Raw genomic sequence first — 22,542 nt, 5'->3', positions numbered from 1 at the left:
AAGTGCCATATTTTTTAACTTTCCAACACATTATTAAGATATCTTGATAATGATTGTTGTGTACTTGAACGAAGTTGACCATACACACATTATGTCTGTGCTTACTGTAATGCTAATTTATGTTGTTCTTCATGTACTTTTTGAAAACCTTAAAGGAATTTTAATGTAAGTCTCCTCTACTCTATAACTTTTAATGGCAAATAGGATTTGTGGTATAAGTACGTTATCATATAAATTGTATCTGTGCTATTTGTTTATTGTTTGCTTAACTAACACTTGTAATGTAGAACTTTATTTCTCTTTACATTTGCAATTTGTGGTTGCTTTGGGCATTTGGTGGTATTTGGTACATCTGTGCCTTAGATTTCTCTCAATTTGTAAAGGACTATTACATGTAAGTTTGTATGCTAATCAGTTGCATATTCTATCTCGGAACTTACTCTTACTGATTCTGCAGTTATGTATTGTAGATCTAACAAAGGTGTTTTAATATGTTTCAGTGATGTTTTGCTGAAAATTCTAGGTGTTATTTACATTTGTTCCAAACTTAAAACATTTTGCATGTACAGCGTTCTGGTTTATAGGACTGTTCCCAAGTAATAAAATATCTGTTAACTATTACAACTAACAAATATATCGGGGATAATTTGTAGATGCTGTTTAGGATAAAGTACTGTACAGTATAACATTGCATTACTGATTTTTGATAATTAACCTCGGCAATAACCATTAAAATACTGTAATGGTTTTCCAGTAGTTAATGTTTTAGGTCAATAAAAACAGCATGTTAAACTCTTGCTTCTTATTTTGTTGGGTTAGATAGTTCTAAGATATGTCCTTTGCTGATGCATGGACTGGAAATTCCTGCTACACAAGCTTTACAAAGGCTGTTTCTTGAACATTTGCAGTTCCACTACTGGAAATGTGAAACGTGGCTGAGAAGGTAACATAAGCATGTAAAGTAAATTAAAAGCAACCATGGTACTCTTGTTACGGCATAAATTTTCCCTTGCCTTTATAAAATCATACGCATGAAGCTCTACTAACAAAGAAGACTAATATGCCACAATTGTCTCGCTGACTTGAGTATGGCCCACAGATTTGCTGGGAGAGCGTGAAACCCGCAAGAGAACTAGACGCAGTTCCCGGAGGAGTAGTGTAGAATTAACGACTCGTGAAGGCCGTCGAACTGCACATCTTTCTGAAACCAAAGGTTCTTCATGGGTAGAAGGTTATGATCCTTCTCAAGAGATAAATGAAGTTCCTAAGGGTGATAGTAATGAAGATCACCAAAGAGACCTCTATGCTCCACAAAAATTACAGTCATCGTCCCCGGATTATGTCAATATAAATGTTGTTAGTGAAGTGAGAGAGAATAGATTACGAGACGCTAATAACAGTGCTCCTACAGAAAATTCATTAAATGAAAGAACGTTAAGCCAGAGAGCAGAACCTGTATTTATAGAAAATCATGATGGATATGAAGAAATTAAAAGATTTGACCATCAGCAAAACAAAATAGAACAGCCTTTGAGTGCTCCAAGAAACTTTGAACAGAATTTTGTTTACAATGATCGCTATTATGCAACAAGAGACCCTTATTACGTTTCAGATGTTCAGCTACCTGCAGTAAGTGATAAATATGAGGAGGAAAAAAGTATTGACAGCTCATTCGACCATATGTTACACAAAGATCTTAATATGTCTACTGATACTCATGCTTCTTCTCAGACAAATCATAGTGCGGGAAAACCAATGCAGATTCACGACAACAGAAATGTTTATTTTGATCCCAGTAGGAACTCCAGTATGCCTCTAGAAGGTAGTAAAGAGTTCCAAAGCTTTGAAAGCTCTGCTGGTTATGCCTCATATGATTCCCATATTGCTCATAAAATAGATAGCCTTAATTCTCACACATCACACCGTGTAGGGATGCAAGATGATACAACTTCAACTGGAAAATATTCGGATAGTGGTTATGATACACTCCGTGCCGAGTTACCTGTTTGCCGAGAGGACAAGAAAAGTAATCAGGGAGGTTCAGTATGGAGTCATGATGGTAGGGATGGTAGTGAAGAAAATTCAAATTCAGTGCGAAGGCGTGGTGGGGATCGAGTGGGAAGACGACCAGAAAGTTGGAGTCCTGATAAGTTTGATAGATCTTGGGGGGGAATAAGGGGAGACTCCAAATCAAGAGTTGATGAATCTAAAGTAGTGAAAGAGTATAGCTATGAGTACATAACTCCAGAAAACAATCGTGAATCATCTTCAGAAAGCAACTTGAAAAACATTTCTAATTCGTTGAGAAAATCGTCATCTACATTGCCTTCATTAGAAAGTCCCAAAATGGTTCATGAAACAGATCAGCAAACTCAAAGTCATGCAAATCTTGTGCAAGATAGAATAAAGAAATTTACGGGAAAAATGTTAGATACCTCAGAAAATTCAGTTAATGATTGTGAAATTTATTTTGCATCCCATTCAAAACATGTAGGATCAAAACATAGATTGGAAAATTCAATGGAAGAAGCTACTTGTTTCAATGACTTTTCCAACACTAAGCACAAAGAACCTCTCAAGGAGCCTTTAAAGCCTATATCTCCGCAGATTAAAAGTTCTGAGGCTCTTGTGTCTCCTCTTAAAGCAGAATTTGCTACATCAGAATCAACGGTTGTAACTGCACAAGAAGCACAAGTGAAAAATGTTTCAGACTACAAAAAGAGAGAAGAAATTTGTGGGTCACCACTGTCAGATGATACTTCACCATTGAATCACAGATATATGCCTTCTGTTGAGACATCAGGCATGGAATGCAGAGAATTAAGAAGCCCTCAAGATATAATGGACTCAAGGTTAAGTCGAACCAATATAAGAAAGTTTTTATTTGATGAAGATACTAAACCTGAAGAGGAAAGGAATTCAGCAAGGCCAATTAGTAATGTGAAACCACCTCTTATGAAAAAGCCAACTCAAACAAGGTCTGTCAAAGCTCTTTTGAAGAATTTTGAGGAAAGGTCGATTGAACACATGGAGAGAGTCAATATGAATAGAGATTCATCGAGGAGGAAATTTCACAGTGATTCGGAGATGCTTTCAAATGAGAGTTCTAGTGAAGAAGACCCTTGTGAAGATATATATGGTAACACCGGAGAAAAAGTAACTATATCACCGACAACTTCTGTTTTAGCTGACCTTAGGAAATCGGCAGATGGCAAGAAGGATCCATTACCGCTTGTGCCACCCCCTAGACCGCCAAAGAAACCAACTTTGAGGGGAGAAATGGATGTTGTAATGACTCCTGGGTATTTAAGATTAAGTTTATCAGACTCCCTTCAAGAGAGTCTGAAAGTTGATGGGGAAACAGATAGTGGAGGAGACGAACCAAGATGGATGGATGCCACTTTAAGTATTGACAGAAGGAAGCAGAATGCAGCGCATGTAAACCATAACGAGTCATTAGTTATTGACTTAGACAAGCCACCAGAAGAAGATGCACCTCCCCCTCCCTTTTATGCTCCTAATGAATTTCATGGACCTATGCAACAGCCTTATGCTGAAGAGAATTACCTTCCAATGAGTCCACCCAAGAAATTGAGTCATGGGTCTGGCACCCTTGGTCCTGGTAGTTCGTGTAGTAGTTTGAGTAGCAAGCATCTGCCAACACCAGAACCTGTTTATCCTGATGTTTTTGCTAAAACAGAATATGAAGAACATACTTACATTGAAATGAGCGGTGATACAACATCAACTAATGCATCTGTTCTAGCAATGAATGCGTCGATTGCCCCACGACTTGATTTGAGTAAAATCAACAATGACATGTTTGTTCCAGAGTCTCCAAGATATTACGAAATAGGTGACAAGGATGAACCCCAGCATTATGAGTACATATATAAAGGGCAGTCTCATTATGAAGCCATATACATGGAAGTTCCAAATTCCGAAAAAGAAGAAAAACCAAAGATTCCAGATAAACCAAGTGATTTTAAATCTGAATATTCCTCAGACAGAAAATACCCATCGGATATTTTGAATTCCTCTATTAGTAAGATGGACAAATCTCAGTCAAATGCTTCCTCAGATGCTGATGATGAAGCATCCAAAGATTTAGATAGTTTAGAACCACCCCGCAACCCTCGTTTCAGTTTGTCGGACACGTTTAGACCCGCATCATATTATCTGAGTGGAGCCGAGCCCTCGAGTGACCCTGATGCCCAAGACTCGTCAGATTCTGACTTGGTGCCCCCGCCTCCAATACCTTTAAGCCCTCCACCTATGGATGATTTAGACACAGCAGGTCCAAAAGCCAAAAACTTTGATTTTGAAAACCTTGAAACTCCAGATCCCCCTGCCCATTTACTTAATGCACTTAGTTCTTCGAGATCGTTGAGGATTAATCATGATAATGTTAGAGAAGACCTTCCTAATTGTCCAATAGTTAAAGATAAAAGAATGTATGATCAGAATGATTCATCATCTCTTCTACTTGATAAACTGAAGAGAAGACCTGTGTTTGAGGAAACCTTGGGAAGTCTTAATGATGAGGAAAGCTTTATTCTCAGATCTGAGGACAGGTATCCAGCTTCTGCAGCATATCCTGAAGATTGTAATATGGCTGAACCAGATAAAATATTACAGAGAGAAAGGAGAAAACCATTTCCTCAGTGTAGTGAAGATATTCTCCTCCCCGGAGATAAGCATGAACCATCTGCTCGCCCAAAGTCAGCTCCAGATCACGCCACTTCTGTACAGAGTAATTTAGACTCATCGTTTAGCTCGACAAAGCATGAAAATCCATATGTTAATGATGGTTTCCAACATAATGCACGGCCAAATTTCAATACTTATCAGAATTCTGGTAGGCAAGGGCCTAGAGAATATACTAATGTCCCATCAAACTCAAAACTTTTCATGCAAATGGAAAGAGAAAGATCAAATTCAACTGGTTCGAGACCTAAGTCTCCTGATCCTTATACAGAACAAAGTGAAACAGCCATTAATCAGAGTATTTCAGCACACAGGGCATCTTTGCTTAGAAAGTCATCAGCGCAGAATACACCTACTAATTCAGAAGCAACAGGTTCTCCTATGATTGATGCCTTACGGGGTATTCATAGTCCAATCTCCCCACTTAACATTAGCCATCAACGTACTAGTTCAGAAGTCTCATCAAGGGGTGTCGTAGTTAGTCCTACTTCTAGCATCTTATCTGCAGGTGGTGGAAACATTGGACCTGTACATATGAGAGGAGCTTCTAATGCATCAGTTGGCAGTGAAACAAGTCCACGGTCAGCTCCTTACTATTATTCGGATGTAATTAGAGATGAAAGTCCATCATTTGCTGATGGCCTTGTAGGCACTCCTCGTATACGCTCCTATCAGTTGAATAATCAACGAGATTTGGAAGCTAATAAGAGACAAGACATTGGTCGCAAAGTTAATCAGATAACAAGTGCCTCGGAATTTGATCAACGGCGGGAAAGATTGGCACATGAATTGAAGACTTCCGTAGAATTTTTGGAAGGAAAGACTGTTTCATCACCGGATGAACGAAATGTGTATGATTCTGATACCCTAAGGAAAATGAAACGACGAGCATACACCCCAGATCCTGAGCTGGATGCTAAAAATGTCTTTCCTTATGGCCTTTCAATTAAATCTGATGGTCCTTCTTCATCATCGGTCGTTGGTCATAGAAGAACTAGATCATTAGAAGGTCTGTTGGATGATCCATCCCGTCCTTTTGTAAATAACACTACAGCAGTTCCACCAGATCCGAGACCAGTCCCTGCTAAACCTTTATCTCAGGTTTCCAATTTGGTGAAACCAGGTGTACCACAAATTGCAACTTCAGCACCACTTGGAATGAGAAAAGGACATGGTAGCTCTGCAACATTGAATCCATCTCCACCTTCAGTAATTACCTCTCAACGAAGCCCTTTATCTTCAGTTAACAATCAGCGTACTTCAGTTAGTAGTTTACAAAGTAGTGGAAGTGTTCCACCAGGTGCTACATCCCCCTATGCCACATCTCCTCTTCCAGTGTCTCCTATACCACCATATCCAGTTGGTAGCAGAGACAGTCTTGTAAGTCGAGAAAGTTCAGCAAGTCGAATTAGTTATCATGATACACGAAGTCCTCATGACATGATGAACACAAGTGAACAGGGAGTTCCCCATGAAAGTCCCTATCCATATAATCAAGATCATGCTGCTATACAAGAAGGACAGGATTGGGAAGATGACAGTCAGTGGCGGGAGCAACTTCGACGTGCATCTCTAAGACACACTCGATCTCTTGAGACCTTGGATGAAAATAGACCCCGCCGGCCTGGAGATGGAATTAATGGAGAGAGTCGTCCTCCAGCTAGGTTAAGTGTGCCAAATTACCCTTCCCAAGTTCCTGAAGAATCAAGTCATCAAAGATTAAAACAACTTCAGTTAGACGAGTATACAGTAGACTATAGAGAAGGACGTGTTGGTCCAAATCATTACCGAGGATCTAGTGTACAAAATTCAGAAACTCTTGAGAGGACACGAAGAGGTCTCACTTGTTTAGAAGGCTATGAATGGGATGAAAATGAAGAAAAGTTTAAGAAACCCAACCAGACTGTACGCTTTAGGCAGCCTCTGCCACAGCCTATTCACCAAAATTTCCAGAACCAGTCTTTTTTAGCCGACGGCCTCCCACCTTCACCCGAGACGGAATGCGAGGAGCAGTGTCAGGACCAGGAGAGTCCTACGCTCCCCCTCGCTCACGGCCTAGCCTCTCCCCGCCCGCTGCAGCAACATCCTTCTTCAGCGGACGGCGATGAGGACATAGCCAGTTCCTTGGGGGCAGGAGGGAGGCCTCAAAATGAGGAAGAGGATCAAGAAGAACAAGAACAGCCTACTGCTTCTTCGTCATCATCCCCAGCACCAGAAGATACTTATGATGCCCTTACAAGTGTCACTCCTCAGCCTGTGCCAGATGTTGTTCCAGCATCAGGTATGTAAGAGATTTTTTATTTATAAGGTGGCACACTTTCTTTTGTAATTTCCATGTCTTTATCTGTTTTAGGACTACTTTTCAGTGTATTAATTTTTGTCTTTTGTATTGTTCATTATGTTCAAGGTGTTTTTTGCTTTAAATTGTATCACAGGTATCTGAAATCAGTAAGAGTAAATTTATTAATATGTCTGTTATCTATGAATGTAAATCTATTCATAGATTAGAAATTCTTTCCAAATGCCACTAGCCCAGCTTGAGTGTAAGTTTGAACATTTTGCTTGAATAGACAATCTAGTCTGACAACCTAGTACAGTACTTTTAGCCTTGTTATTCTTGTGATGTATGTTTAACATTCAGAATAATATAGTTTAGATCTTTGCAGATTCTTTAATAATCTAAAACTGTAAGACCTTTGCAAAACACAAATTGGCATGAAAATGTTACAGTGTTTATATATAGTAGGCAATCGTATCTGACAAACATGAAATAAATTTAGTTAGTTTCCAAGACAAACATAGCACAATTATTGCCTTGAACATCTCTACAGAATACTGTACTGTTGTATTGTAGGCTGACTCTATATATGAAGCACTTCTTCCAAGGATAAGTTACTCATACAAATATTCCATTATAATTGTTTTCTGTCTTCATTTTCCTTAATCATCTTACTAGTTTCACCAGAAAACACTAGTCCTTCTTCCAAAGATAATGAGTCTTTACACTATTTGTAATTTTTAATACTTCTATATGAAGAGAATACAATAACTATTTGAATATAAAGGATAAAAATATAAACTGAGGGTAAAATAGGATCAATTGTAATTAAGAGTGGGTTTCAACTTCATTTTCAAACTTGGTTTAAAGTTTGATTTAAAAATCATTAGTCAATACAACCTAGATATTATGGTATTGGTCCTTTATTGCAGAATAATACTGTTAAGGGTAATTTGTAAACATCTTTTAGCTCTGCTACAACACTTTGTTATTTATGATTATGGAATCTAGAATAGAGAGTTTTAGTGTAAGAGCCATTGCTCTGTAGATGGACTTGAACATTTATGAAAAGGTGGGATTCTTTCTCATTTTATAGTTAAAGAATATAGTATGGTTGAAAAAGTGATTTGTGGGAAATGTTCGTCTAGATAGGAGTTATATTTTTTTTATTTTGAACTTAGTGAAAGTGACATTTTAAAATAATGTCTTGTATGTCTTGATTTTATCATCTGGGGTTGTATAGTATCCTTTATTTTTCTTAGATCGTGATCTTATTGAAGGTGACATTTTAACATACAGTCCAGTGTATGTCGTGATTTATCATCTGGGTTTTCATAGCACTTTGATTTAAAGATTTCCCACCATCTTTGAAAAACGTTTTACAAACGAGGGATGTTCAGGATCTAAAGTACTCGACAATTTTTGTCAAATATGCCTCTTTTTATCTATACAGTACATATTTTTGTTTTTGAAAGCCAATCTGACAGCCACAATTTAGGTATCAGAAAAGTTCTTATTTATATTTTCACACGTTTTTGGTTCCTATGGTGGCCTGTTTTGAAGATCCTTACTAATTTTCTTCGTCAGCATATACCCCTAGATCTTTTCTCAAGTATTTTGCTTTTATCCTTTTTGTTAATATGTAGATCAAAATGTGGTCTACTTGTTCAGCTCCTTCGCAGCTCTTGTGTATTTTATATATCTTGTTAATGTGTAGATCAAATTGTGGTCTTCTTGTTCACCCCCTTCTCAATTTTGTGAATATTAGTGATATAAAAATAGCTTCTGACTGGCAGAGGGAAGTGTTTTAATATCTGTAAGTTCTACCTTGAAGAAAGGTATATCCAGTCCTTGCTGTAATAGTTTGCAAGTGAGGCTCAAGTACTTCAGAATTATTCATACAGGAGTTTGTTTTCCCTCCTTATCAAAAGTCATGTAACTTATTCTGTTAGAAATTTTGTACTTCACACCATTATGAATATAGTCACAGTAATCACTTGATTTTCACTCAAACATTACAAGAAAGAAGCACAGTAATATAGATCAAAGTACAGTACCATATTCAATCTATCACCTGTGTTTTCCACATTTATATATACAGCTGTAATCAGGATTGTATTCTTGTTTCTTAGTCATATTTGTCCATAATCTTTGACACAAGTTCTCTGTTTCACTGTCACTTGCATCAAAATCCACCTTTCTATTCTTACTGTCTGCTTTACTTTAAGTAATTTCTAAAGGCTCATTAACCTCGTTATCACTCTGATTAGACTTAAAAGGGTCAATAAAGGACTGTACATATTGCACTACTCACTTATACCCTGGCAGACATAAGGTTGTGGTGGCCCTTTGGAAACATTCCTTCCTGACAATCTGCCAAACTGAGGTTAGAGTCTATCTCAAGCTCTAGATTTTCTTATAGTATCTGCAACCTCCCCATCCATGTGAGCTAAGGATGGGGTCTTTTGGGGAGTCTATAGGCCTATCTGCTGAGTCATCAGCAGCCATTGCCTGACCCTCCTTAGCTCTCAAGCTCTATATTTTCTTGTAGTGTCTGCAACCTGTGAGCTAAGGATGGTAGTTTTGGAGAGCCTGTAGGTCTATCTGCTGAGTCATCAGTAGCCATTGCGCTGCCCTCCTTGGCTCTAGCTTGGTGGAGAGGGGACTTGGGCATTGTCCTGCTCGATAGGGCAATGTCACTGTCCCTTTACCCCTGCTATTCATGAGCGGCCTTTGACCTTAACCTGGCTAACCATAGTTAGGGAACATTTTGGAAAGTTAAGTGTGAATGAGAATAATCTAGTGTGGTTTAACCACTTTTACTTATATAAAGGTACATTTTTCTTATGATTTTAAATTTAGCATTGCAGAATAATTTCTATTTTTTTTTTTTGCTTTTACTTTTTTTTTGGTCATTTTGCAAAATGGGAGAGTTGGAGAGACCTGGGAGAGACTTATTGCTCTTGCTGATTGGAAATGTTTCTTTCAAATTCCTAAATCTCCTGATGGATGAATTGCAAGGTTCTAAAAGTCAAATTTGTAGTCAGTTTTCACTGAATTTAAAAATATTCTTTTACAATAGCAAAAGTTCAAAGTTGCAGCAAATTTTTTCATGTTGAACAGGGTGACATAAGTCTTTTTATAGTTTATATATGATAGATTATTTATGATATTGTTACTGTTTTTAGAATATTTTATTGATATTTTTTTCCTCATATAGTTTATCCATTTCCTTTCCTCACTGGGCTATTTTTCCTATTGGAGCTTTTGCTTTTCAAACTAGGCTTGTAGCTTAGCTAGTAACGATAATAATAATAATAAATGTACGTTTGACTTTTTATCTAAATGTGAGGGTCACTTTTCACATGATTTTCACAAGCAAAGCTTCGTTCGCTGCCTAATTGCTTGCTGCTTCTCTAATGGCATATCTTTTACTAGATTTTATAATCTATAATAATTCCTTTATTAACACCAAGTCTATTTTCACATGGGTTACTTTTCAATTCTTTCAGCCAGGAAGTAAGAGTACTTCCGCCATTGAAGACTGGCGCTAAAAATCAACTTAGTGTGAGATTCAATAGTTATTGAAGAGATATCTAGTGTAATTCATTTAATTCACTGCACTTAGGTTCTTCAGAATCCCTCTTAGCTTTTGTTTTATTATAACGGTAGAAGAAACGCCCTTTCAATCTAAAATTAAAACAAATTCTTAAAATCGTGAGCATAAGAGTAGTTAAAGGTTGGCGCCTTAAATATTAAAAAGAAAAAAACATCGGTCCTCTGGCAACGCTGTAATGTAGTCTGCTAGATCGATGCAAGTCAAGCCGCCACGCTTGTGAATAGGAGAACAGATTCACGTAAATGACATCATTTCTCATGAATAAACTCTTCAGTTGAAGACGAATTACGAAATTTTAAGTCACGATCAATTATAAAATATGTTACTTTAAGCTTTGAACTTAATTAGATTTAAGCACGGTCAGTCTAGTCTCCCCCAACAAGGGTTTGCTTCTTGGCGACCGGCCACCGGAGATGACCCGTCGAGTTGCGGGATATGATCATTATTTGATAATTATTTATGCCGTTTTGGAGGCTCATCTTAATATAGTCAATTCAATGATAAAGATTCATATGAGGATAGAAACATTGTTGCGAAGATTAAACAGCGAAATGTTGCAAAACGTACAAATGCAATTAATTGCGAACGTGGCAACCCGAGCTAACGCGACCTAAAGGCGAAGTGAGGTGATAGCAGCAGCTTTAGTGTGGCTACGTCAGTGACCAAGCTTGGAACTCAGCACTCGCGTACCTCGCTCTGTGGCAACGTTTAGTGAAAACGTCGTTTGTTTGGTGAGGACTCTAATAAGACAGCCGTTTTGGCACCGATTTTGCAGAGTGCAGCTGCAATGATATATCCCGAATTATTTCAATTGACTGCCGGCTGCAAATGTCACTAATTTGATAAGTGCACCGAATAATTTTGCATTTTTTTTCATCGAATGTTTAATGTCATTCAATGTGGTTTTTATGAATGTTCATTAATCTGAATTGTGTAATACGTTGCTAATGAACGATAATCCAGTGGACATACTATATTTGATGAGAGTGTTGCCGAATATTTGATTAATGTTACTTATAGATAGGCCAGAAATTTAAATATGAATAGTGCGTGAGTTACCGTAATAATAGTACTAGGGTGATAACACTATTGAATCTTGGCTTAGGCCTACACGCTGTTGTCAGGCATTTAGAAACGTCCGGAGTCTGTGTGTTGCAAAAGCTTCCAAGACAATAGATTTCTCAGTTGATTATGCACAGTGCGGTCAACCTTTGTCGTTGACCCTAGTCTTCTTTACTCGTACCAACCACCCCCCCCATCCCCCACCTGACCTCTATTCATTGGTGCCCAGCACTGATTAGATTCTTATTACTCAACGCACCTGGCACAGCGTGGACTGGTTTTCGACCCGTGGTGTCATGACCTGACCTTCGGCTGTACTTTTTCTGTTGTTGTTAGAGAATTTCTGGTTTGATCATTTTTATTGGCTGGTTCTTTGGTGATCATTTAGGATATTTGAGACATGTTGAGGGATATGGCATATGAATGGTTAGTTCATTTTTATATTTGCCGTTTTAGGTACTGAACAAGAATGTGTTCATATATGTATATATACACACGTACATATATATATATATATATATATATATATATATATATATATATATATATATATATATATATATATATATATGTGTGTGTGTGTGTGTGTGTATGTATGCATAATGAGTGTATTCTAATATGTAATGTAGGTGTGCATAGAGAAAACTATAAGTAGCGTTCGAGGCTAGAGTATATATTTACCATGTAATGTGCGTAAACAGTAGCTATAGGTTTTGTCATCAGGGAAACGCATTTAAGGGGGATTGTAACTATCTTGGAGGGATTTATCAACTGTGGATGTTAACTTTTGTGGCCTATGACATTGGGGAAAGGGTTTAAAAAGTGACATCAAGCGTTTTGCAGTCATTTTTTTTTGGGGGGGGGTGCAACCAAACTTCCAATTTAGGCTTTATTATAGTGTTGAATAATACGACGATGCTTCACTACTTCGCTTATTTTAATAAAGTGAAATTTAGGGGATACAGTTTGTCATTGGTAGATGGGAGTGCCTTAGAACCTATTATTTTTTTTATTGCTATGGTCGTATTATGAAATAATTTCGTTAATATGTCTTATTCCTCTATATTATTTAACCTAAACTTTTTATAAATAAAAATCATCAATAAATAATAATAAAAAAGTAAATTCTACATGAATGTTCAGAGAAAAAAAATGAGTATATGAATGTGTATTACCACACTCACGGGCCGGGCTAAACTGACAGATGGCGAGAGCACTCAGCACCAGCCTGGCCCTACGACACTAGCCACCTACTTGAGCTTGTTCCTTCACACGTATGGTTCACGCCTTTTGGCTATTCGATTAACCAAGGGGGCGATTTCAGTAAAGTAGCGTACCATATAAAATACATAAAAGATGGTAAATGCGTTTGTATGCAATTATAAGAAATTACTAGCCTGCAGGATATGTTAATTTTATAGTGAGATTACATTCCATATTGTATTATGCCTATAATTTTCATCTCCCATATATAATATAGCAAGTCTCTCTCTCTCTCTCTCTCTCTCTCTCTCTCTCTCTCTCTCTCTCTCTCTCTCTCTCTCTCTCTATATATATATATATATATATATATATATATATATATATATATGTGTGTGTGTGTGTGTGTGTGTGTGCGTAAAAATCACAGGAAAACGTGATGCTCAGATGCAGAAGAACCACAGGGAAAATGAAAATACGAAATATACGATTAAGTCCTGACTAGTTTCGTGATACTTCTTCAGAGGACTGATTTATTGAGATAGGTTTCTTTACATTTTATAGGGAAAGTAAACGTACGAACATACATATAGAGAAGTATCACGAAACTAGTCAGGACTTAATCGTATACTTCGTATTTTCATTTTCCCCGTGGTTCTTCTGCATATATATATATATATATATATATATATATATATATATATATATATATATATATATATATATATATATATATATATATATATATATATATATATATATATATATATGCATACAGTATTTCTTTCCGGCCACGCCCAGCGTTATTGTCAGACATATAACTACTTGGTCTCCTCTCGTCCCTCGGGAGAGGGGTGAGGGAGTAGTCGTACCCTGGTGAGAGGGGTTGTAGTTAGGAAAGGGGTGGGGAAGGTTAAATCTGTATGTGTGCATGTTTAAATAATTAGCCCGTCATTTTTGACGGGTCGCGTGACTAGTTAGATATAAATCTTGGTTGAGATGTAGAAACGTTGTCAATTATTTATTTGCTACATTTTTTTATATTATTTTTTTTTCATTATTATCTTTAGTTTTTCATATATACATGATAAGTGATAAGATTCTTCCCATATATCCTTAGTCGGATTAAACTACACACGTGTCTTGTGGGATACCACATGTAGTAGTTTCAGCTCGCAGACTGATGCTCCTTTTGATTTCTTTTGAAAGTGGGTGTGGAGAGAGAGAGAGAGAGAGAGAGAGAGAGAGAGAGAGAGAGAGAGAGACTTGCGGGTTTGGTGAGTCGGTGTAGTTTCCCTTTTGAGTTTGGCCAGAAGTGTTGGTTCACGTGCCAGTGTGTATTTGCTCTTGTTTGGATTGTGTTTATATTTTAGTTATTTATTGGTGTTTAGTACTTCTCCATTACTGATAATAGAGAATGTGGAATGATCTTAGTATGTATTGTAATCATATTCAGTCGGTGTTCGTTCTTAAGTTCTAACGCGTTAACAGAAATTGCGTCACATAGTTCATATTTACTCAATATGTACAAGTTTGAAGTTTGTTTTTGTTTTTACACTATTCTTTACTTCCCAGTTGTTGTTGTTTTTTTCCCCGGAAGGGAGTTCACTAGGGCCCTTGAATATCTTCCATGAGTAATTATATATCAGACGTAGCCTAGAAATTCAGATATCCCTAGTAATAACCATAGTTTTTTTTTTATGATATTTTGTTTATATATTCACGGATTTTTTTTTTTAGTTAATGTTAGGATTAGTGACTTGATTCGTAACTTTGCTATAAAAATAGTCATGTGTGTGTGATTGCACTTTTTAGGAAATCATTAGTTTATATTCTTGTTAATCTTGAATAAGTTTATCATGATTTTCATCGTTATCATGCAACGTGACTCAATATTGATTAATTATAGGCCGCGTTGCTTAAGTCATGCTGAACTTAGAGAGTGAGTGTTGAGTAAGAACATGGTTTTTTATATATATAAATATATCGCCACGTGGTAGTTGATAATTTGCATATTATTTATTCCAATTGCTTGTATCAGCCACGCGATTTACTTCTTAGCTACACGTTACAATAATCTTTCGTATTGTTGTGACTATTTTCACCTTGAGGCATCAAGCCAGAGATATTGGTATCAAGGGGTTAACTACTGCTATGTTATTGTTCAGTGGCTACTTTCCTCTTGTTAAGAGTAGAAGAGACTCTTTAGCTATGGTAAGCAGCTATTCTAGGAGAAGGACACTCCAAAATCAAACCATTGTTCTCTAGTCTTGGGTAGTGCCATAGCCCCTGTACCATGGTCTTCCACTGTCTTGGGTTAGAGTTCTCTTGCTTGAGGGTACACTTGGGCACACTGTTCTATCTAGTTTCTCTTCCTCTTGTTTTGTTAAAGTTTTTATAGTTTATATAGGAAATATTTATTTTAATGTTGGTTACTATTCTTAAAATATTTTATTTCCTTATTTCCATTCCTCACTGGGCTATTTTCCCTGTTGGGGCCTCTGGGCTTATAGCATTCTGCTTTTCCAACTTGGGTTGTAGCTTAGCTTTTAATAATAATAATAATATTGTTGATTGATTTTATTATTACGTGTTCATTTGTTTTCATCCCACGTGAAACTGACATTGCTTTGCACGTGTGGTTGAAAAATTATATTTATATCAAGAAAGTTAGAAATATATCCATATTATTCTTCTATGCAATCAAGTCTATTGGAAATCTTCATATTTAGACCTGACGTCAACCAGCCCGTGACTGGTACTATCACCACGATCATTGAGCCGTTACGTAACTTGCCACGGGTCTGGAACTGCGTTGCACCTCCAGTTGATTATAATTAAGTTAGTCAGCAATCACATAGGTAATTGTACTTTGGAATAGATGAGGGGAGTTCTGTCCCCAACATTATCCTCCATATCTTTCCCCTCCCTCTCTCCCAGGTTTGTACTCACCGCGGGAAATCTTATTGATTGTGGCTGGTTGGTAGTGGTGGCTAGCATAGCTAGTACCACTCTACCACCTACTTCCCCCTCTCGTCTCTGGGATGCTGCTGGTTTTGTATAGCGGCCTCGTGGGTCATTTTAAACACTGATGAAGAGAGTGAGAGATAGAGACAGACAGACAGACAGACGGGCGTTCTCAGGTCGTTGAGATTAAAGAGAGAGACATTAGAGAGGAAGAAAAAGAAAGCTCGATTTATGGCTGCCATCTGTCGGAAAGTTTAGATCATTTTATAACGATTGTCTCATCTCCGTGTCTTAATTGGATTTTTTATTTCCTTTCATCTGTTGAAATAAGGAAATCAATTTGTCGTTAATTGTCTGTTTTTTATATATCCGAGTTGTCATTTTTTGTTAGATAATGTGAAATTAGTTTGTCATTATTGTAGTATTTTTTCAGGTATATCTTTTCTTCTGATAACTTCTGCGACACATTTTTTTTTTATTATCAGAAATTATAGGAAAGAAACTAGCGTTGGTGTGACCTCTTGGCACTACGAAGTAAATTTAAAGAAATCATTAGAAAATTCATTAAATAGGCATAATTGTTTTATAGAATTTGTAGAATCTACCCTCGCCAGAGATTATCAAACCTACGTTTAAACACACTGTGAGTTAGTATTAATGGTATGCTCGGCAAGACGGAATTAAAGTGCATTGCTGTTTTCATGCAAGCCAATGCCCACAATATATGAGACTTCGAAGTGGTTTCTTCCAAGAAGCGACCACAATACTCTCGCCGATTCTGTGGTAAACCGTATTGCGTCGTAGTTGCAATCAACCGCTTGAATAGAACTAATATTCTTATCTTTGTTGATTAAAATTTATAATTTTTCCATAAGGGGAAATTTATCCTTTATCTTTGTCCATCATCTTACGTTTAAATTTCCCAATGCTTAATCGTGTTTGTTGAATTTTTATAAGTTTTAAAGTTTATTTATGAAAGATCTAATTTAGTATTGTTACTGCTCTTAAAATATTTTGATCGTTCATTACTTAGTTTATTTATTTCCTTGTTTCCTTTCCTCACTAGGTTATTTTTCCCTGTTGGAGCCCTTGGGCATAATTATATAACATCTTGCTTTTTTTTTCACTAGGGTTGTAGCTTAGCTTATAATGATAATAATAATAGGATTTTTCAGCAGAGTTTTCTGCGACTGACAAGATCCTCGGTTCGCATTGAATTCCTGGAAAGTGTCCAGGAAACGCTCAGTCTTTTTTTCTTTTTTTTTTTTCTTTTCTTTTCTGCACAATGATCCTCCGTTGTTTTTGTCTTAATGAATTATCCTTTGGAACGAGATAAATTTCATTGTTTGGACCCCATTGTTGTGTGCGTTGAGCTTTTACCGATGTGTATTGTTATAGTTATATTTTAGTCTGATCAAGTATTGTTTCCAGTGTATAGAAAGCAGCTTAACCTGTAGATGATCGATTTAAGGAGATGATGTAATCAATTAATCTGTTATTTCCTCTTTATTTTCCCTGTTGGAGCCCCTGGGCTTATAGCATCCTGCTTTTCCAACCAGGGTTGTAGTTTAGCAAGTAATAATAATAATAACATCAACAATATTGCAATTCAGACTACATTTTCGTGAAGTTCACATAAACGTAAGCAATTTTTAACTTTCTCAATGCTTTCGTATTGTCGAATCCTGTTATGTTTTCACTATCTGGAAAATAGTCTGTCTATTTCTATCAGGATTATACTCTGCTGATTTATATCGGCTATTCTCTTGTTTTCTCCAGTAGACTTGGACTAGATGAGGACATGAAATAAGCCTCTTCCTTCTGACTTTACGAAATGAATAGATAATAATTCATAATATCTCACTAACGCACAAGGTCTCTTGTGCCTTTTTATTCAGGAAGGTATTTTTTTAGCATTTATTTATTTCTGCTAGTGATATATTTCAATACTATTTGAGCTTGGACAAGAGAGTACCCTAAGTTTATTTCTACTAGTAATGTTTCATTACTATTTGAGCTTGGAGAAACAAATACCATAAATTTATTTCTTCTAGTGATATATTTCATTACTATCTGAGCTTGGTCAAGAAAGTACCTTAAGTTTATTTCTACTAGTAATGTTTCATTACTATTTAAGCTCGGAGATACCCTAAATTTATTTCTACTAGTGATATATTTCAATACTATCAGAGCTTGGACAAGAAAATACCCTAAATTTATTTCTTCTTGTGATATATTTCATTACTATCTGAGCTTGGACAAGAAAGTACCCTAAATTAATTCTTCTAGTGATATTTCATTGCCATTTTAGTTTTGAGAAGAAAATAATTTATTTCTACAAGTAATATATTTCATTACTAATTTCTACTAGTAATGTTTCATTACTGTTTGAGCTTGGACAAACAAATACCGTAAATGCCACACTTACCCATCATACTCTGTACCAATGACATTTTTTCTTCTTTTGGCCTTTGGCCCTCGTACGGAACCTTTGCTCTTAAAATCACCTTCTGAATCAACTACTATTTTTTGTTCTTCGTAATACTACACCTTCATTTTCTCCCCGCTTCCTTTTATTCTTGATATCAAATTGCTTCTCGTTTACTGTTATTTGATTTTTTTTTTTGTTTATGTTCAAGTCAGCAGTCCAGAGATTCCAAGACGTAATCATGCAGCTAAAAAGAAAAAAAAAATAAAGTAACTGTTCATTCATTATCGTGTCCATGTTCATTTCCGTTGAATCTGTTTGTGTGTGTATATATATATATATATATATATAATATATATATATATATATATATATCTGTGTGTGTGTATGTATGTATGAATGTATATATATGTATGTATGTATGTATATATGTATATATATGTATGTATATATGTATATATATGTATGTATATATGTATGTATATATATGTATGTATATATGCATATGTATTTATGTATGTATATATAATTATATATGTATATATATACACGAGAGAGAGAGAGAGAGGAGAGAGAGAGAGAGAGAGAGGAGAGGAGAGAGAGAGAGAGATTTGATATCGAACAAGAGATAAAAACACCAACTCAACGAAAGACCAATGTAATTGATATTAGAAGAACACTAATGACAGGAATAGGAAGAGAGTAAATAAAAGGGAAAGGAAGAAATAGGAAGAACAGGACTTAATTAGAGGGGTGTCGGAGGCGGAGGAAGCCAAGGATTTACTTAGGACGTGTTCATTCATATGCATGTGCAGTAGACGGCAAATATCAATAGTTCCTTCGGTAGGAACTATAAACATTATTATTAACACTAGTGCTGATACTAAAGAAGTTATTACTTTGGCTGTTTAATTAAAGTTGGGCCATTAGATTTGGTCGTAATTGAATGTGTTTAAGATACTGTCTTTTTTATTACAAATAGAGAAAGAAAATTCAATTGAAGCCAAAATCTTTTCCGTATGATTGAATAATAGATTAGGAAAAATAGGAATTTTAACTTTATCAGCTATATGATACATTGGACATTCGATGTTCCATCTGTACGTGCGTATGATGGCTGCATTTGCAATTCATAGTGGTTTCGATTTGATGTATTGTTGTAAAAGTTCATAAAGAGGAATTTTACAAATACGTACGTGTGTATATGTATGTAAATGTAAATTATATATATATATATATATATATATATATATATATATATATATATATAAATTATATTTATGCACTAGTGTACTCCACCCGTCATAAATGATGATTAAATATTTAGATAGATAAGCACACACCCACCACTCTCACCGGGTATGACCACCCTTTTTCCCTACCTGAGTGATGGGGGAAGCCAAGTGCTACCGAAAAGAAATATATAGTGTGTATATATATATATATATATATATATAATATATATATATATATATATATATATATATATATATATATATATATATATATATACAATAGAGAGAGAGAGAGAGAGAGAGGAGAGAGAGAGAGAGAGAGAGAGAGAGAGAGAGACTTTCAACATGAGTATATCAGCTTATTTTGTTTATAATATTTGACCCTGCCACGATATGAATAGGAAACTAGACGGTTGACGGTAGAAAATGTTGAACTTAGCAACTTGGCATTGGAACGTGATTGACCACTTTCATAAAAGGTATGCATTTGTACTAACCAAGGAAAACTGAAGACGAAGACGGGGTAGATTTCCTCATCATTATTATTATTACTACTACTAGCTAAGCTACAACCCTACTTGGAAAAGCAGGATGCTATAAACCCAGACTCCAACAGGGAAAATAGCGATGTAGAGAAGGTAGCTGAACTCGCAAGAAATCGTAGAAGAACTGAAATCTTGGTTTGATGCTAATAGAACATGAACTGAACCGAGCCACCCTCTCCCTCCTCCCCCCACCGCTGATCTTCTGAAGGGGTTGCCTGACAAGGAAAGAGTTCTAAACTGATCTGGGAACTGGTCACCTGAGTAACGGGATTCAGACGCCTAGATCTAATTGCTTGCTACCTACCTACCTGCCTGGTCCAGTACTGGTTTCACCTTTGTCATCCTTGAACTCAGTGTGCACTCTTTCTCATTTATAGTTTAAAGTACACAAAGTTGATTTACATGTGGAGGAAATGTACTTTTAATGTTACTTACTAAATCATTAATTGTTTAAAATATTGGAATTCTATTCATAGATATAGTTTTATTTCAAATATGATGAAAATGTTAGAACTTTTTCTATAAATCCCTCAAAGCCGTTCTTACAGACATGCCTGTTTGTTGATTTTTTTTTCTAATAAAACTAGCATATTGCAATTTTTTTAATTCTTTGCAATAAAACATGCGCATTGCATTTGGGATGTAAAGGGTCGTAAATCAGGGTACAGTCTATCCACAGATATTAAAAGAATATAAAGATCGTTTTTAAAAAATCATAACCCAGAGGAATCGATAGACAGTAATAACTCAATATCAACCACTTATCTTAGACCACAAGACAACTTACAAAATGCCGACCTCCCTCACTATGCCTCTATTTCACTCCTCCATCGTTGTTGGTATCTGATAATATAACCTTGTTGGTCTTGCCTAGCGGGATTTCTGTCTTCGTGTCCATCAATAGAAAATCCAAATCACGTTCTGGGGGCTTTTTTCTCTTGGAATTGAGGAGAGAGAGAGAGAGAGAGAGAGAGAGAGAGAGAGAGAGAGTTAAAAGAATTTTGAATGTCTCAAAGTCTTTTAGTCAGTCCGGGGAGACTCCATTTGCTCTTGGGTAGAGCGATTTAGTTTAAACATTAGTTTTTTATGAGAGAGAGAGAGAGAGAGAGAGGAGAGAGAGGAGAGAGGGAGAGAGAGAGAGAGAGAGAGAGATTTATACAGCCTCAGGGTGAGTAGAGTAATAGGGATAGAGTGTAATGGATTGGAAACCCAAGTTTATTGCTGGGGAAAAAGCTTTTCGCATTATTATTAGGGTTTCTTATGTTACCACATCACACTCATGATATTGATCGACTTTTCCGTTTGTCGATTCACCCAATGGTTTAAATGGTAGAAATGCCCAATAAATATGAAGCTATGTAGCAGTTACTTCAGTTCCGTTTTTTTCCCCTTAACTTTTAACGGTTCTTGCTCTTACATCACGCGGAATAGTCTCATGCCTCTCGATTGTAACTTATAGAAATCTTAAAAGCTATTTTTACTGAGCCGTATATGTGTTTGCTTTTCAGTTATTTATTTCAATCTATAGATGGTGTTATTGTATTAAATCATTGAGCTACGCGGACGGTGTAGCCGTCAAGCGTAGCTTTGACAAATCTTTAAGCTATTTTCTCCGAGCTGTATATGTGCTCACTTATCGATTATTTATTACTTCAAACTATAAATGTTTTAAATCATTGAGCTACGCGGCTGGTGGACCCCACAAATGGTTACTTATGCGAAAGAGAAATTTCTGCTTCATGCGAGGGAAATTATAAATATTGCCATCAGCTGCGGCGAGTCACGATGTGTCCAGTTAGCGTGGGATGACGGTTTAGAATTAGTTGTAGTATAGTAGTATTAGTAACGGTACAACGGAAAACTGATTTAGCCTACGCCAAGGACGGACGATGTTCGCTTAGCATGCACAAGGCCACATGGTGGTCATGCTTGACGATATTATCTTCGGTAAGAACTATAAACATTGTTATTAAGAATAGAGCTGACGCTAAAGCAGTTATTATTTTGGCTGTTCCTTTGTATAATGGCGTTGTTTCTTCACTTTCCGAGATAGCATTGTGTGTTTTTATTCGTTTTTGTAGACCCAATTCTACGGAGATTAGGGTTAGCTCCACTAAGGAGGCTTATAGTAATGAACCATTTTTTAACGAAGCGTCTCATCACCCACTTAATGGTAACCTCTTGCAAGAGTCCTGTCCTCATAACTGTAAAGGTTATATGGAAGTCATTTGGACAAGATCCTATTTGAATAACAGTATTTTCGTATATTAAATTTATCTGTATTTTCTTCGTTTATAGTATGCCATGGTCTTTTGATATACAATATTTTCTGAAAACTCTCTCTCTCTCCTCTCTCTCTCTCTCCTCTCTCTCTCTCTCTCTCTCTCTCTCTCTCCTGTGTGTGTGTGTGAAAGCCTACCAGTATAATTTGTCAAGAATTTTAATATAGCTAATTAGTCTCTCTCTCTCTTCTCTCTCTCTCTCCTTCCTCTTCTCTCTCT

The 22,542-nt window shown here is 36.3% G+C and overlaps 1 protein-coding gene across 1 annotated transcript in view; it reads left to right on the top strand.

Moving 5' to 3' along the window:
- Positions 1 to 22,542, top strand: part of LOC137633155 (uncharacterized) — a 619,863-nt gene that overhangs the window by 399,587 nt on the left and 197,734 nt on the right. The window contains exon 12 of the mRNA XM_068365313.1: positions 1,100 to 6,988. Coding sequence (XP_068221414.1) covers positions 1,100 to 6,988 — 5,889 coding nt within the window. The remainder of the gene's footprint in view (positions 1 to 1,099; positions 6,989 to 22,542) is intronic.

Source organism: Palaemon carinicauda, chromosome 42 (assembly GCF_036898095.1).
Source record: "Palaemon carinicauda isolate YSFRI2023 chromosome 42, ASM3689809v2, whole genome shotgun sequence".
NCBI lineage: Eukaryota > Metazoa > Arthropoda > Malacostraca > Decapoda > Palaemonidae > Palaemon > Palaemon carinicauda.
This window is presented reverse-complemented; position numbering and strand designations above follow the sequence as displayed.